At 35.2% G+C, this 16239-nt stretch overlaps 2 protein-coding genes across 4 annotated transcripts in view; one reads left to right on the top strand and one right to left on the bottom strand.

The window, feature by feature from the left end:
* The window catches only part of GPR146 (G protein-coupled receptor 146), an 81273-nt gene extending 78204 nt beyond the window's left edge, over positions 1-3069 (top strand). For all 3 annotated transcript variants that reach the window (XM_012542800.3, XM_031941396.1, XM_003761501.4), the window contains exon 2: positions 1657-3069. In XM_012542800.3, coding sequence (XP_012398254.1) covers positions 1701-2702 — 1002 coding nt within the window. In that variant the 5' untranslated portion in view covers positions 1657-1700 and the 3' untranslated portion in view covers positions 2703-3069. The remainder of the gene's footprint in view (positions 1-1656) is intronic.
* C1H7orf50 (chromosome 1 C7orf50 homolog) overlaps positions 1-16239 on the bottom strand; it is a 350397-nt gene that overhangs the window by 190429 nt on the left and 143729 nt on the right. The gene's annotated exons all lie outside the window — the stretch shown is intronic.

Genomic DNA, 16239 nt, shown 5'->3' with positions numbered 1-16239 from the left:
GTGGATATAGTAACTGTCTTTAAGTACTTGAAAATCAACTGTCATTAAGATATATTTTATTTATTAGATTTATTTTATTTGGCCCCAGAAGGGAAGAATCAGGTGGTATATGTGGAAGCTACAGATAGACAAGTTTAGGATTGATATCATGATAACTTCCTAATATTTGAAGTCATCCAAAAATAGAATAGTGGGGAGTTCCCCTTACTGGGAGATTTTTGAGCAGAGGAGTTGGTGAGCATATTTATTGTAGGGATTCTTTTCGTCTATATATTGAACTTAGTCCTTTCTAACTCTTAAGTTCTGTGATTGTGTGATCATAGATACATGGTATTACAAATATTAAGAGAATGCATAGAAAATCTCTATACTAAATTATTCCAATCAGACAGATATGACAAGGAACAGATCAAGGCAAATTGGAAACTGAGAAGGGAATAAAGATGCTCACCTAAGTCACTATGAATCACAAGATATTTATAGGACCATAACTATGGGACAGATCGGGGTTTTAGGCTAGCTAATGACACTGTGGTAGAAGCAGCAAGGTGGTGCAGTGAATGAAGTGCTGGGCCTGGAGTCAGGATAACTCATCTTCCTAGCTAAATGACTCTGGACAAGTCATTTAACCCTATTTATCTCAAGTTTCTTCTGCAAAATGAGTTAGAGCAGGAAATGACAACCACCCCAGTAACTTTGCCAATGAAAGTACAAATAGACTGAAGATATGGTCACAAAGAGTTGACTGAGCTATTGCAAGGCAATGGAAGGCAAGATTGAAGGTTGTTACAAAGAAGAATTTCGTGGTCTAACAGAATTATATCTGAAAAATATCTGAAAGATCTCAGGGTTATCTAGTCCAATTCCTTCATCTTACAAAGAAAACGAGGCCTAAGAGTCCTCTCGACAGCAGTGTCAGAAGCAGGATCTGAACTCAAGTCCTAGCTATCAACATTCTTTCCACTGTACCACAGAGACTCTCCTATTCTGATGGAGTGAAGGATATTTTCCCCATTCCTCACTCACCCACCTCTTGGCTATAAGGCAAAGGCAAGGCTGTCTTGCCAGAAGCACAACTTTTCTGATGGGAAAAATCTACCCCTGCCCTAAAAGACTACTTAGAAACATTGTAAAAGAGATGAAGTGCAAGGCCTTCACTTTGTTTTCTGTTCCTGGAAATGACTCTGTCAGGCACTGCCTCACCCATTCTAAGCAGTTGGGGTAGCACCCATCCCCTGACTGAGAGGTAGGAAAAGGCCTGAAGCAGTCTTTTAAAAACTTACGGTTGAGCATCCTGAATGAATTATCCATTACTCAGATTTCATTCAGAAATTACATTAGAGAGACTCACCATGGCCAGTAAAATTATTACATCATAAAATTTCTGGTCATAACCAGCCCTATTTGGGGCTAATAAGACAGCAGTCATTTTGATGGTTTATTACCCTTCCATGAAAAACACACAAGGAAAGAGACTGAATCCTCAAGAGACTCTTCCTTTTGAAATGTGGCACTGGCTTGCTGTTGTTTTTGTGATAGTTAGAGGCACGTGGCTTCTCTTCTAGCCCTGCCATCCCAGATGTCTAAGATACGCCTAGGGACAATACATCTGGAGATGTGTTACAAACTAATTTGCTTTTACTTCTTTCTTCACAGAACAGCTGGAAGTCATCAGAAAAACCACTGCTGATTGGTTCACTATGTGGAGCTGCGACACTTTCAATGATACCCAGAACAGTGAGGACCAACTCCTCTGCCATGATTTCCACCTCATCCTCTCCGTCTTCTCTCTCCTCTACCTCATCATCTGCTTCCCGATTGGCCTTTGCTACAATGCCCTGCTGGTCCTGGTCAATCTGTACAACAAGGCTACGATGACTATGCCTGATGTTTACTTTGTGAACATTGCCATTGCTGGCCTCATAATTAATGCTGTTGCACCAATATACCTTCTAGGACCGACTACCACCAAGTGGGCCATCTGGAGCTTTAACAGTGAAGTTTATATCACGCTGCTGATTTTGTTTAATGTTTCCTCTCTGGTCATCATGTATTCAACCACCTTGCTCAGTCTGGATTATTACATTGAGCGAGCTCTACCCCGGACTTACATGTCTAGTGTGTATAACACTAAGCATGTCTGTGGGTTCATTTGGGGAGGGGCAATGCTTACAAGCTTTTCCTCTCTGCTGTTCTACATCTGTAGCCATGTGTCCACGAAGCTCATCGAGTGCTCCAAGATGCAAAACAAGGAGGCAGCTGACGCTATCATGGTGTTTATTGGGTATGTTGTTCCAGCCATTGCTGTACTTTATGCACTTGTGTTGATTTTACGAATACGGAAGGAGGACACACCCCTGGATCATGATACTGGAAGACTGGACCCTTCTGTACACAGGCTTCTGATTGCCACAGTGTGCACCCAGTTTGTGCTGTGGACCCCTTACTACCTAACTCTCCTGGTGAACACATTCCTTGTCTCACAAGGAAAACTCATGGATGAGCACTACATGAGGATACTGCATTTCATCAAAGATTTGTCAAAGTTCTTAGCTTTCTCGAGCAGTTTTGTGATGCCGCTTCTCTACCGTTACATCAACAAAAATTTTCCTGGCAAGCTACGCCGACTGGTTAAAAAATTGCACTGTGGGCATCAGAGGTGCTCTCATGACCGAGCAACAGTACAGCAGGTGATGACGTAGGCTACGAGGAGCTTGTGGAGTTGCGAGCATTGCAGAATTTCCACATCCAGGTCGTAGCGCAATCCTGTGGCTTCTTACTTTGTTGGAAGCTCTTCACATGGATACTGGAAGGGGGCTGCTATTCTTACTGACCAAGAGACGCTTGTTCTAACAAAGCTGGCACAGCAATACTAACAGAAACCTCAGGCAGGTTAGACAAGCTGGCATTTGAGAGCACTTTCAAAGCATTGAGTCAGTAAGCTTGAGTTCTGCATTTCTTCCCAGTTTTAATAATCCTGGGTAGAGAAATGACTAAAAGGTAAAGTGGAGTCTTGATTGGATATAAAGCACTTTGTTATCTGTCCAAGGAAAGGGCAATGCTATGTTTTTCTTCCTTAGAAAAATAGATGCAATAATTCTAAATGGAATAGTCTTAGTACTTTTCTTGACATGCCCTATGTATCTTTACCAGGATGGTCAAACTCTGGCCAAGGTAATACTGATCATAAGAATAGGCTGTCCAAACAGTCTGAAATGAAATATAAGCTATATTATTATTAACTTATCTGTTTCTTTCCCTTAAAATGTGTGCATTTTGAGATCTCTGTCATTGAAGTAATTTACTCATTTTAAACCTTTTCTAAATTAGGGTTTTTCTAATGAAGTAATAAGAATCTGGAAATCCAGTATTTATACTTTGCTTGATTATATTGTGAAAATACTTGATTCTTCACTATTTTTCTTGATTTTTTTGAAGCAAAAGCACAGATATTTACTATAAATCCACTAAGTATTAAAGTGAAGGAAATAAGTCAGAATGATGGTGGAATATAGTTTTTTTTTTAATTAAAAAACCAAAACCAACTACCTAAGGTCCACATGTTCATGAAACTCAGTTGTCATTGTCTCTTTCCTTTTAGCAAGTTGTATTAAATATTGCATAGGAAAAGCTTATGGCACTTATGCCACAGTGATATTACTAAAACTTCTTAAAATGAGTAAGAATAAATAAATATATATATATATATATATATATATATATATATATATATATATATACATATATATACATATGTATGTATGTATGCCTGGTTATAAGCTGTGGAATAATCTAAGAGTATTAAAGGAATTGTTAATTCTTACACATCATAACATACTTAATATTCTTCTCACTATCGTGGGGACAGTATGTAGGGCTGATTTTCAGACTTCTAATTCTCAATCACTACTAAGTTAGTTTCCAAGTCCAAAGATATAAGAAAAATGGAATGAAAAGAAAATATAAAACTCTAAAATATGATTGATTGAGTTGGAGTGTACTATATAAAAGAAATGTGAAGATCTATTCTGGTAAATTGTAGCATAATCTTGCAGGAAGGAGGACAGAATGTCTGAACAACTACACAAGAACGAACAATATGACTTCTTAAGCTGTCCCTGACACTTTATAATGATTAAAAATTTACATTTGCAACACTCCTCCTTATTTATTTGAATTGAAAGGTAACCTAAGATAGACTTACTACTAATCAGAAATGACCATAGAAAAGTGAAAGCAATTTATATATTAAAGATAAGGTAAATACAAAGAAAATCCACATGTGTGAATTACTTTTTGAAATGAACATTTGTGAAAGGAACACTCAGCGCCACTGAGGACCCTAGGTTTAGAGCTGGAAAGAACTCAGAGGTTATCTAATCCAATTACTTCTCTTCCTCCTCCCATCATCCCCCACATTTTAAAGATGAGGAAACTGAGGGCCAAAGAGGTTATGCCTTGCCTGAGGTCACATAGGTAGCAAATGGCAGGATCTGATTGACAATGACAAGAAAACAGCAATGTAATTTTATTGTGTGAACAAATCATCACTCACCCGTCCACTAGTTAAGCCTTACATAAAGCTCAGTCAAAATCTTTTTGCATCATTCAATCTTCCCTCCCACAGAAAGGAAAAAAACAAACAAACAGATGCTGACCACTAACTTAGTCCTCTAGTCCTTTATACTCTCCTGACATCATTCCTCTTCATTCAATTATTATCAGGTCTACTCTAACCCCACAACTCAACCTTTTCTGACCCAGTCCTTTAGGAGAACTTGGGCATTAGGCTGTATCACTACAAACTATTATTTTTCCCTTCAAGATCTCGCCTAACTCCAATGCCCAAAAAATTACTATGGTGTTAAATTTTGCGAATAAAAGTCATTAGCTAGATCAGTCTCTTTCAAGAGTCTCAGGTTTTAAAATTATGTAAAACAGCAAATCTGACTTCTTTCCCAACCTATTCCAGGCCCACTTTGTCAGACTTAGAAAATTGAATTGAATCTTCTTTTTTCAGAGAGAAAGATTACTGAATTAGAGTATGTGGCTTTCTCCAATGGTATATAACAATAGAAAAAGAAAATTAGTTACTAAGGAAGAACTGCATTTCACTAACATCTTGGTCAGTATATTGCAATAGCATCATTTTAAATGTAAACATAGGCAGATATATTAAAATCCTTTAACTCTCTCCCTAAGTGTCTCCAAGTTCCCATTTGAACCCATCCATTTGACATCTGATTTCTAATCATTTCATTGTAGGAAAGAGGAAAAAGGTAAGGAAGTGATTAGCTGTTTTTTTCTTTCTTTAAAGCAGAGGTCATTTTAAAAAATTTTCATGAACCCTTTTGGTAATCTAGAGAAATCTCCTCAGAATAATATTTTTTCAGTGCATAGCATAAAATAAAGAGAATTACAAAGAAAATCAAATATAATGAAATTGAGTTATCAAAATATATCATATAAAAAAAAAAAAAAGTTCACAGATGCCAAACGAAGAATCTCTATTTTAAAGGCTCTTTCTAGTTTCATGTTCTTTGAACCTTGATTTTTTTATTTTTAATATGGAAGAGCTCCAGAAAGAAGGCTATGAACTCTTCTTTTACGAAGGCAGAGGCCTATAATCATGAATGATCCCAGAATGGACTCCACAGAAAGTGGTCTTCCCCAAACTCACAAGTTTGCCCTTCAATCAAATTTTCCACCTCAATTTCTCAACCATTAACAGACTTCCTATGCAAATTACAGGATTTTCACTACATGCATTATTTCCACCTACTTGAAAGAATAATATTTTTGGATAGTCTCTTCCTTACAGCCTGTTTGCCCTATCATCTTCCCATATATAAGCTGTACAGTCTGGATAATTCCAAACGCACCCTTTTCCTGTCCTCTACCTTATCCCAACCTAAGTGATATTGTTAGCTCTAACATATCATGTTCATTATCCAGGTCATCACTCCCAACTTTTAAACCAATAACCTCAGCAACATCCTAACTTGGATGGAGAGATTAATGCAATGCTGGGAGTTAGACCAGTGCTTTTCTTTGATCACAAAGGTGACTGACATTAGGAACATTCACAATTATAAACTGCATCTTGAGAATATAGCTTCATGAAAGTTGGTTTTAAGCACTCTTTTTTTTTTTTTTTTTTTTTGGTAGCCCATTCTACTACTTATTCCACATCCCTGGAGAATCTCACTCCATCATTTTGCAAAAGTAAACCTTCTGTCCCATTTCTTAATCTCTCTCTGTTCTTTTCTTTTCCACTGAGAGCAGGTCCCCTGCTGTTATGCTTCACACACCACCAGTCTTTTATCAGCCCTCTCCAGATTTGAAGACATCTTTTACTGTTAATTCTAACATACTGCATAATTTTGTTTTCACATCTCATTGGCGAATCTATTTTCTTGTGGTTTCCTCTCTAAATTCATCTTTGATGCAACCTAGCTGATTTGCATTTTTCTTGCCTCAGCTGTATTTTTTATTTCTGACATTTCAGCTATATTGCCATAAAGGAAAAGGATCTTAAGTTGTTGAGGGGGAAAAAGGGTTAGAGGGAAGAACATGTTTTGGAAAATTCAAGGTGAACTGTGAATTTAAACATATTTCTTCCAATTGCTTTATAAGACCCACAGGATCACATTTTTAGTCTTATGTTTTGGTGGCACTTGCTGACAAAACTTTTTGCTTATAATCTTGCAGTTGCTGATTTTCCTACTAGTGATTCTGTATTTATTAATGGTTAGAGAGTCCATGTTTTTAAAAAATCTTTCTTACTTTGCAGTTATTTATGCAAAGTAAATTTAATCTTAAATTTAATCCATCAATACTACAGATTTTTAAAACTGGTTAGCACCAGCCTATGAATGAAGTATATGAAATTCCTATACAAGCATGCATGTATGAGAATACAAAGTCACGTGTAATTTAGAAGCAGTAATCATGGAAGAATCAACCATCGTTTATAGCAAAGAAGGTATGATCATATGTTGAGTTTTTAAAATAGATGCTAAAAATCAGTCATAAGAATCAAAGCCTTCCCATCTCAAACCTGAGCTTCCCTGATTTTTCTGTAAATATGAGCCAATCTCTTTAGGACCCATATAAGTACTGTATATATATACAAAGAGGAAAAACCTACTGATGTACAGAGGCACATGTGAAGAATCTGTTTATTAAGTTATTTTCTAAAAAATGAGATATGTTTATTACTCTTTAACATTAACATTTTTGAATGCTTAAAGTGTATTTTATGTGTTTCTATGTGTGTATGCTGTATGAGAAAATCATCACAGAAAGTGCCATTATTAACAGTATTTTCCCCTCTACAGATTTAAATTTAGATATATTTTGTGTTGATTTACTCCTTTGTAGTTCTTCCACTTGGACAGATGTCTTTATGTAAAATAAATAAATAAATAAATAAAGTCATTTAAGTTTATCATACCTCTGTGATTCCTATAGCTGAATGGTTAAGATCTTTATCAGCTTTAGACTGATGAAGCTTTCAATTTGAATACTTGCTTGATAAAGCAAACAGGGAAACTTTAGAAGGGGGCAGGGAAGAAGAAGGTAATAGGTTAGCTAGCTAAAAAGCATCCTTATTGCTGCTCTATTAAAAAATATTTTTTTCCAAATAATAAAAATTATTTATTGAACACAATTTCAAGACAAGAGAATTAAACTCAATTTCAACATATCCACCAAAAAGCATAATGTAAGGAACAGTCATGATTTGGGATTAGTTCTTTAATCTTGTTGCAATTAGACAATAATTAGTTGTACAATATTTTGAATATATAGAAACAGATTTTTGAACCTCTAGGGCTATGTTGATAAACTAATATTTACTGAATGTCTATTATATACTGTAATGGGAGAGGTCCAATTGGTAGCACCATCTCATAAACAGGACTTTGTATGGAGTCCATATTATGCACTCAAAAGAAATTATTTGTATAGTTTCTCCTCAATTTGCTTGAGATACAAAGGTAGGTTATTCCAGTGAAATGAAATTAAAATATAATGCATTAATCTGCAGCTATATAGAATCATAGATTAATATTATACTAAGCGAATAATCCTTACCTTCAAGGAGTTTATAAAAATATAACAAGCAAGAGATATCAGTAAGTCATCAAGTCTTCAAATAAATGATACAGATAATAGATGCTTTAGAAGTTCTGAGGAGAGTTCTCCTTATCATAGTGGTATAGAAGAATTGTATCCATGAGGATATGAATAGGCTGGGGAGTAGGGGATGATATACCATGCTTATACAAAGAAATGCCTATAGTATACAAAGAACAGGAAGCTTAGGAATGAAGTACTTTCCTAAGGATTAGGAAAGAAGACAGAGATGGAGAAGGGGGGGAGGGAGAGAGAGAGAGAGGGAGAGGAAGAAGGAAAGGGAAAGGGAGAGGGGGAGAGGAAAAGGGAGAAGAAAAGAGAAAGAGAGAGGGAGAGGGAGAGGGAAAGGAAGAGGAAAAGAGAGAAGGAGAGGGAGAGGGAAAGGGAGAGCACATCAGGATAAGATCAGACGAGAGAAATTAGAAACTCAAGCTTTAGATTTTATTCCTTACACAGCATTGAGACACTGAAAGCTTAGGGTCCAAAACCAATTAACAATCAATGAGTCAATAAATATTTATGACAGGTACTGTGCCAGATACTAGGGATAAAAATACAAAGAATTAAACCATTATGATTCTCAATGAGCTAATATTCTTATAACAGGCTAGATGAGGGCATATAAAACCATATATACCATACATATAAAATGAATAAACAAAATATATACAACAGAGTTAAATGCAGGGTAGTTTGAGAGGGAGGGCACTAGTAACTGGGGAGATAATGAAGGGCTTCACACAGAAAAGTGGCTTCACATTGAAGGCAGACTCATCATTACTTTGTTCTTAGGAAGATTAATCTGTTGCCAGTAAGTGTAACAGGACAATAGATATAGGGAGATTAGTTATCTTTTGCAGTAATCTAGGCATGAAGTGATGGGATGGGAAGAAAAGCTATAAGAATTACCTGAAGGAAAAGTTAACAACTATATTTCTCTACTTTTCTGTCCCCTAAAATGGGACATCTTTTTTCTAACAGGGATGCTGGTAAGGTGCATGTAAAATTCTTAGAAGGAAAATACAATAGTAAGAGACTCATCTTCTCTTCTGGCTAGTAGAATACAGTGGGGCTGATCACACCAGCATGAACTTGGAGATAGCCAGTTTCATTCTCTGATATTTGTATTTGTATGAATTTTCTAAGAATGTAATGCCTAGAGCTAAGCAAATACACACACACACACACACACACACACACACACACACTCATTTTTGCCAGAAATAAACTTACCAGAAGTTTTGGGTGGGAGACTTCCAAAGATCAACATTCAAGGAAATTATGTGGATGACTCATTGGGCAGAATTCAGGCCTTGTGTCAGTAGTAAACCAATTCCAATGAATAATTCAAAAGGACAAGGTATGTGTCAGGGAATTAAGGGGATGAAGAGGGACATTACATAAAATTAGAAATAAGACATAAAACCATTTCTTAAGATACAGCATGCTGGGTACCAGTTCTTGAAAACCACAAACCAAAGTCCTCAAAATCCAACAACATTCTCAACAGTTTCAAGAATCAGATAACTATAATGTGTTGAAAAACAATTGCAAGTTGCTCTCATTTATAGTGTCATATGGGAGAACATCCATAGAACACTCTCATTCTCATTCTTAAAAGGACATTAAGCATGGAATGTTATGTCATGACATGTAATAATTACAATGGTTACTATAATATCCTAGTAATCAAAAAATACTTGAATAAAAAAAGAGTCCTGGACTAATAATGAAAAGACTTGAGATTCTGTCTTTGCCCTGCTACATAGTAACTAAAAAATCTCAGGAAAATTCCAGTTGCCTCAGTTTCTCTTTGTCATCTTTAAGATGACATGGATGGACTAAATGATCTCTAAGGTCTCTTCCAGCTCTAAAATTTACCAACTTATAAGTCTATAACTTTAGTAAATAAATGAATGTTTCTGTCATATAGGAATGATTGGTTATATAATAATGTGATATGTGACTGATCTATATATGTATATGTTTTTATGGGTAGATAAGATATTCACTAACAATTTAGGTGGTCAAGCTCAAGTATTAGGTTTCCATTTACAGTTATCCCTTCAATACTGCAACTTTCTCCATCACAATTTTGATATATCATGGGCTGGAATAATGAATTAAATGAATTTTTAGATAGTTTTGCAAAAGCCAAAGATAGCACATGAAGGCCAGCAGACAACCAAAAAAAAAGTTTAAAAAGTCAGAAATATATAAACATATGTATAGTATTATATAGTATCAACATATCTTATCTTTTAATACTATAATAATTCAGATCATCTCTGATATAAAGAGAGGGCCAAAATATTTTATACAAATTTTCCAGATCATAAGGCATCATGTTTCTCACCCCTGCAACGTGGAAGGGATAACTGCATGTATAAATGCGTAAATGCATGTAAATATTTTTGTTGTTGCTGCTTAGTTACTCCAGTAAGTACAATGCTTCATGATCCTATTTGGGGTTTTCTGGGCAAAGATACTGGAGTGGCTTGGTATTTCCTTCTCCAACTCATGACTTGTCCAGGATCACACAGCTAGTAAGTACCAAAGGCCAGGTGTGAACTCAGATTTTTCTGACTCTAGGCCTAGAAGTTCTATTCATTTAGTCAACCATAAATATTTTACATTCCTGTCAAATAAATTGAATAACCCTAGTAAAGGGCTAACCAACTGCTTCATGCTTTTGTGGAGAGATATGCAACTTTCTTTATGTCCAGCAAAGTCATTTCAGCTCCACTGAGTGAAAGGGACCATAGGAGTCCCTAAATGTTCTTCTTATGGACTTGGTTAGATATGATACGGCTGAAAAAGAATAAACTAATATTACACAATGAAAATGATACTATTCATATGCTAAGTCTCATTTTTGAGGTGAAGAAACTGAAACCTAGAAAGGTAAAAATGACTTGTGCAAAGACACAGGGATAGTTCAAATACTTTGGATTTGGAGTAAGATCATATTTGATGCTTTTTAGGAAAGTCCCTATGGATCTCAATTTCCTTGTCTGTTAAATGTTGGGGTTGATATAGGTGATTTGAAAATGCTATGGTCTTGTAAAGTATAATTTAATCTAGGAGTTCTATGTTCTCAATGAAGAGCTGGGGGAAAAAATACCCACAAACAAAATGGACAAACTTGTTTTATGAGCTCCATCTTGTGGCTATGAACTGAACTGAACTTTCCTGGCCACATCATTTCCTCATAAATTATTAGCATAAAATCCTAGTCAATGTGGCTTGCAGAACAAGGAGTTACAGAATGTACAGATGACAAACAAGTCTAAAAAAGGATAAATGATAATTACATTTTTATCAAGGAACAGTTAGCCTATAACATTATTTAAAATAGAGAGAAGGAGAGAAAGGAGAGAAAATTATCAACACGATATAACAATTTTTATTTGGTCAAACTCTTCTACAAATTAATACCTGATTACTGCTGAAATGAATGAGGAAAGGAAGGGAATAAGTACTTTTACAGAGCCTACTATATGCCAGGCATTGTGGTGAGCACGTTTTCAAACAAATATTTCATTTGATCCTCACAACTCTGAAAAATTGGTGCTATTATTATCTCTAATTTACAGCTAAGGAACTGAGGCAAACAAATTAAGTGACTTGCCCAAGGTCACATAGCTAATATGTGTTTGAGAATATTTCTGATTTCTGAAGTCAGGTCTTCCAGACTCCAGCCCAGTGCTCCATTTACTGTGCCACCTCACTACTTCAATATAAGGCACACTGTTCCCTTAATCACATTTTCCCATAACAAAAGCAGATAAGTACATTGGCACAGCAATTTAACTCTTAATTTTAGACATCTCCACTAGGATTTTCCCAAAGGCCTCAAGTATATTTGGATGAAAAATTAAATCATACGCATACAATTTATGTAAGTTTACATGAAATGGATAGTGTGTTCCCTAGACACACAGAGTTCAATCAAGAGGAGTGAGAAAGCCCAGAAATATCTTCAAAGGCCAGTTTGGAGAAAACTGCTATCTATATATACTTTCTCTTTACTTTTTTTTTTTTTTTTTCTGAGGTAAATGGGTTAAGTGACTTGCCCAGAATTACACAGTTAGGAAAGTGTTAAGTGTCTGAGGTCAAATTTGAACTCACATCCTTCTGACTTCAGGGCTGGTGCTCTATCCACTGCGCCACCTAGCTGCTCCTTTCTCTTTGTTTTCTATTCTGCTCTCTTCAATTCCACACACATAAATCATTCAATTTTTTAAAAACACACAATTTTGACATCATAGGACAATCCTGATAACATAAAGCTAAAGGTCTTTTGTACAAACAAGATCAATGAAGGCAAAATTAGAAGAGAAATAATTAACAATGAAAAAAATTATAGCAAATTGCCCTGATACAAGTTTGATGTCTAAGATACATAGGGAAATGTTGCAAATATATAAGAATAAACACCATTCCCCAATAGACAAAATGATCAAGCACTATTAACAGAAAATTCTCAAAAGAAATATAAATATATAAATATAAATTTTCCATATCACTAAGAGCAAAAGAAATGTAAATTAAAATAAACCCTAATGTTCTACCTTATACCTAGAAGATTGGCAAAGATGATGATGAAAAAGGAAAGTAATATCATATATAATTTGTTTTTAACGTAGAGATAGTAAATATTCTTCATCTACACTTTTACAAAATAAGGAAACTAAAGCTCAAAGATTAAATGACTTAAATGCTCAAAGAATGGATGATTGCCTTCTTATGACGTGGAATTCTTGTCATTCTATAAGTTCTTCAGAGCAGGTCCACTCAATATGAGGATTCTTTTTCCTTCAGCTCTCTTGTCATTTATACAGACACCTCTGAAACACAAAGACCCCAGATACTAGTTTTCTACCCCTTTTGACTGGCCCACCTCCTTTTCTGGTATTCTATCTTGGATGACTCTTTTGCATTGCTTCTCCCGAATTGTTCTTCAATCTTAATACACTGCAGCTGCCCCACACCCACCATGTGTGTCTCCATCACTCTCCCAGCAAGTCCTAGCTTTCAATCACCCACAACTAAAGTGCATAGATCAGGATTCATGAATCATCACTTCTTTTTCTTTTTTTTTTTAGGGTTGTTCCTAACAACCTCCTTTAAAAAAAAAAAAAATCAGAGTACTAATTGCTTTATTTGAATAACTGTCCTAGTTGTCCTTAATGTTCGTTCCTCTTCCAAACCTCCCCAAACTCTTTCTGTGCTCTTCTCTAGTGATTCACTATGGTCTGGAGCCACGAACACTTAGATCGAACTGGTGGAAATGTTCAGTTTGGGAAGCAGCATTTTGTTCCCTAAGTATTCCCTGCAGACTCTCTGAAGCAGTTCCATGAAGCTGTCCCATGTCACAGTATTTTCACAGAAATACATTTCCAAGAGTAATATAAATTAATGGAAAGGGACAATCTACAAGTGAATAATAACAACTTTGATCACTAAGGCAAAGGAGCTCACCAAAAACAAGCCCCCAACTACAGAGAAGCATTTTCACTAGCCTAGAGTTTGTTCAAGATAATATTTATTTCACATTTAAAAGAAATAGTCAAAAAAAGTAGAGATAAATGATCCAGTGGCATTTTGGACAGAAAACTCCTAAAAAATTTAGAAAAAACAGAAGAAAAATGCTGATATGGTTAAAAATTGAACATATACACATTTAATACTGCCAATAATGTTATCTCCGCAATCTAATTCATTTGTTGCAACACAACAAAATGATTAAGATTTCTTCAAAAAGCAAATTCCAAAATTTACTTAAGAAATTCCTTCCTACACTATGTATTTCTTACACATATAATTGAAGCACAGAAATTTTTAAAAATTATTTCAGAAATTACAACCAAAATAAATGACACAAAATTGGCTAGATCCTCCCTCTTGTGGTCAACATGCAGTAAAGTTTTTGAGACAACCACAGATGTCATAGATGTAAGGTTCAAAGTTAATAAACAAACAGGAAGAAGATGGCTGGACATATAGGGGGGTTCGAACCAGAGGGGTTATTGACAAGACATCTCCCTGAGGTAGCTAAAGTATCAATGGAGGCTCTGGCAGAGATTTTAGATACTTTCTGTGAGGAGTCACTGTGAAGAACAAGAGCTCCAGAGTCAAAGTGAACATCCAACTAGATTAGGATAAAGAGAAGCATACTGTGCACTTCATAACTGTTCCAAGACCTTTACATTAAGTTCCACAGACACTGGGCTTATTTAACCATTATCTTTTTGTGCTCAGAGGACCAATTGCTCTCTGCTTCCATTCATTCAAATCCAATTCAAATCATCTCAATTCAATCATGATTTATTTAGCATCTATTGTTAGATACTATTATTTATTATTAGATTATAAGATTTTTAGATACAATATACACACTTGTTCTACATGGTAAGTGAAATACTAACAAACTTAATACAAGCTTTGATCTCTGCCCTTATGTCTACTAAGGAGTTATAACATTAAAAAATTAGTATAAATTAACACATGGCAAACACATCAAAAAAGGATATGGCTTCCTCTAAGTCCCAATTAAAATCTCATTATCTATGGGAAGCCTTCCCTAAACCCTTTTAATTCTTTTAATTGTTATTTTCTATTTATTCTCTATATAACTTGTTTTGTAAAAATGCTTGTATATTGTCTCCTCCATTAGACTATAAACTTTTTGAAGGGCATGGACTGTCCTTTGACTCTTTTTGCATCCTACATGCTTAGCATAGTATATAGTAGATGATTAATAAATGTTTATTGATTGATGGATATAAGCAAAATGATGTGAGGTCTGAGGAGGGAAACGGTCTCTAACAACTGGAGAAATAGAAGAGGCTCCACAAAAAAAAAAAAAAAAATAGTGAGCTTTAAAGGATGGAGAGCAATTCAACAGGCAGAAATGGAGTTAATAGTTAATTAGTTAAGAGTAAGTACTTAATAAATGTTGATGGATTGACTATTTCAAATTCAATAATCAGCCTGAGCAAAGGTGTGGAAACTGGAGAGTGGGAAGATTATACACAACATTAAAGCTTTCCCCTAACTAGAATATCTAAATCAGAACGGGGCAGAGAGAATCAAGCAGTCAGTTAATGAATACTTATTAAATGCCTACTAGAAGAAAGTATAGAAAAGGGAGATTTGCAGAGTTATCAATCAAGAATTGATATTTGATAGCTCAAATAGGAAACAACATTACACACTCAATATGGGTATATAATATGGGTATAAAAACCTATCTTACCCTGCAGAAAATAAGAAAAGGAAAGGGATACAAGAAGGGGGTAGGGTGATAGAAGAGAGGGAACGTTGGAGGAGGGCTGGTCAGAAGCAAGACACTTTTGAGGAGGGACAGGGTGAAAGGAAAGAAAAAATAGAATAAACAGGAAGGATATACAGTTAGCAATAATAATTATGAAAAAAACTGAAGTAAATCTCTCTGATGAAGGCCTCATTTCTCAAATGTATAGGAAACTGAATTAAATTTATAAGAAAAAAAGAGCCATTCTTCAATTGATAAACGATCAAAAGATATGATCTATGCTCAAAGAGTTATAAATTCATGCATATCCTTTGACCTAACAATACTACTATTAGGCATGAATCTCAAAAGGGATTTTTTAAAAAGGAAAAGAGTTTTTGTGTATAAAAATATTTTTAGCAGCTTTTTTCTTAAGACAAAGATTTGGAAATTGAGGGGATGTCCATCAACTGAGGAATCGCTGAATAGATTGTGGTATATGATTATGAAGGCATATTATTGTTGTGTAAGAAATTATGATAACATATAAAGATAACAGGATGCTATCCAAAAATCCTGGAAAGTCATCCATGAATTCAAGCAAAGTGAACACAGTAATAGCAAAGTTGAGGGATGTTCAGCTGTGAATGATTTTGCTATTCTCAGCAATATAATGATCCAAGTCTACTCTAAGGGAGTTTATGATAAAAAATGCTATCCATACCCAGAAAAAGAATTGTATTTGAATACAGACTGAAACATACTTTTTTAAAAAACTCTGATTTCTTGAGAAAATTTTTTGGGGGGGAGGGAAGTAGGAGAGATCTATGTTTTCTTTGCAA

Source organism: Sarcophilus harrisii, chromosome 1, assembly GCF_902635505.1.
Source record: "Sarcophilus harrisii chromosome 1, mSarHar1.11, whole genome shotgun sequence".
Lineage (NCBI taxonomy): Eukaryota > Metazoa > Chordata > Mammalia > Dasyuromorphia > Dasyuridae > Sarcophilus > Sarcophilus harrisii.
The sequence above is the reverse complement of the archived record's forward strand: the minus strand, read 5'-3'. Positions and strand labels throughout refer to the sequence as shown.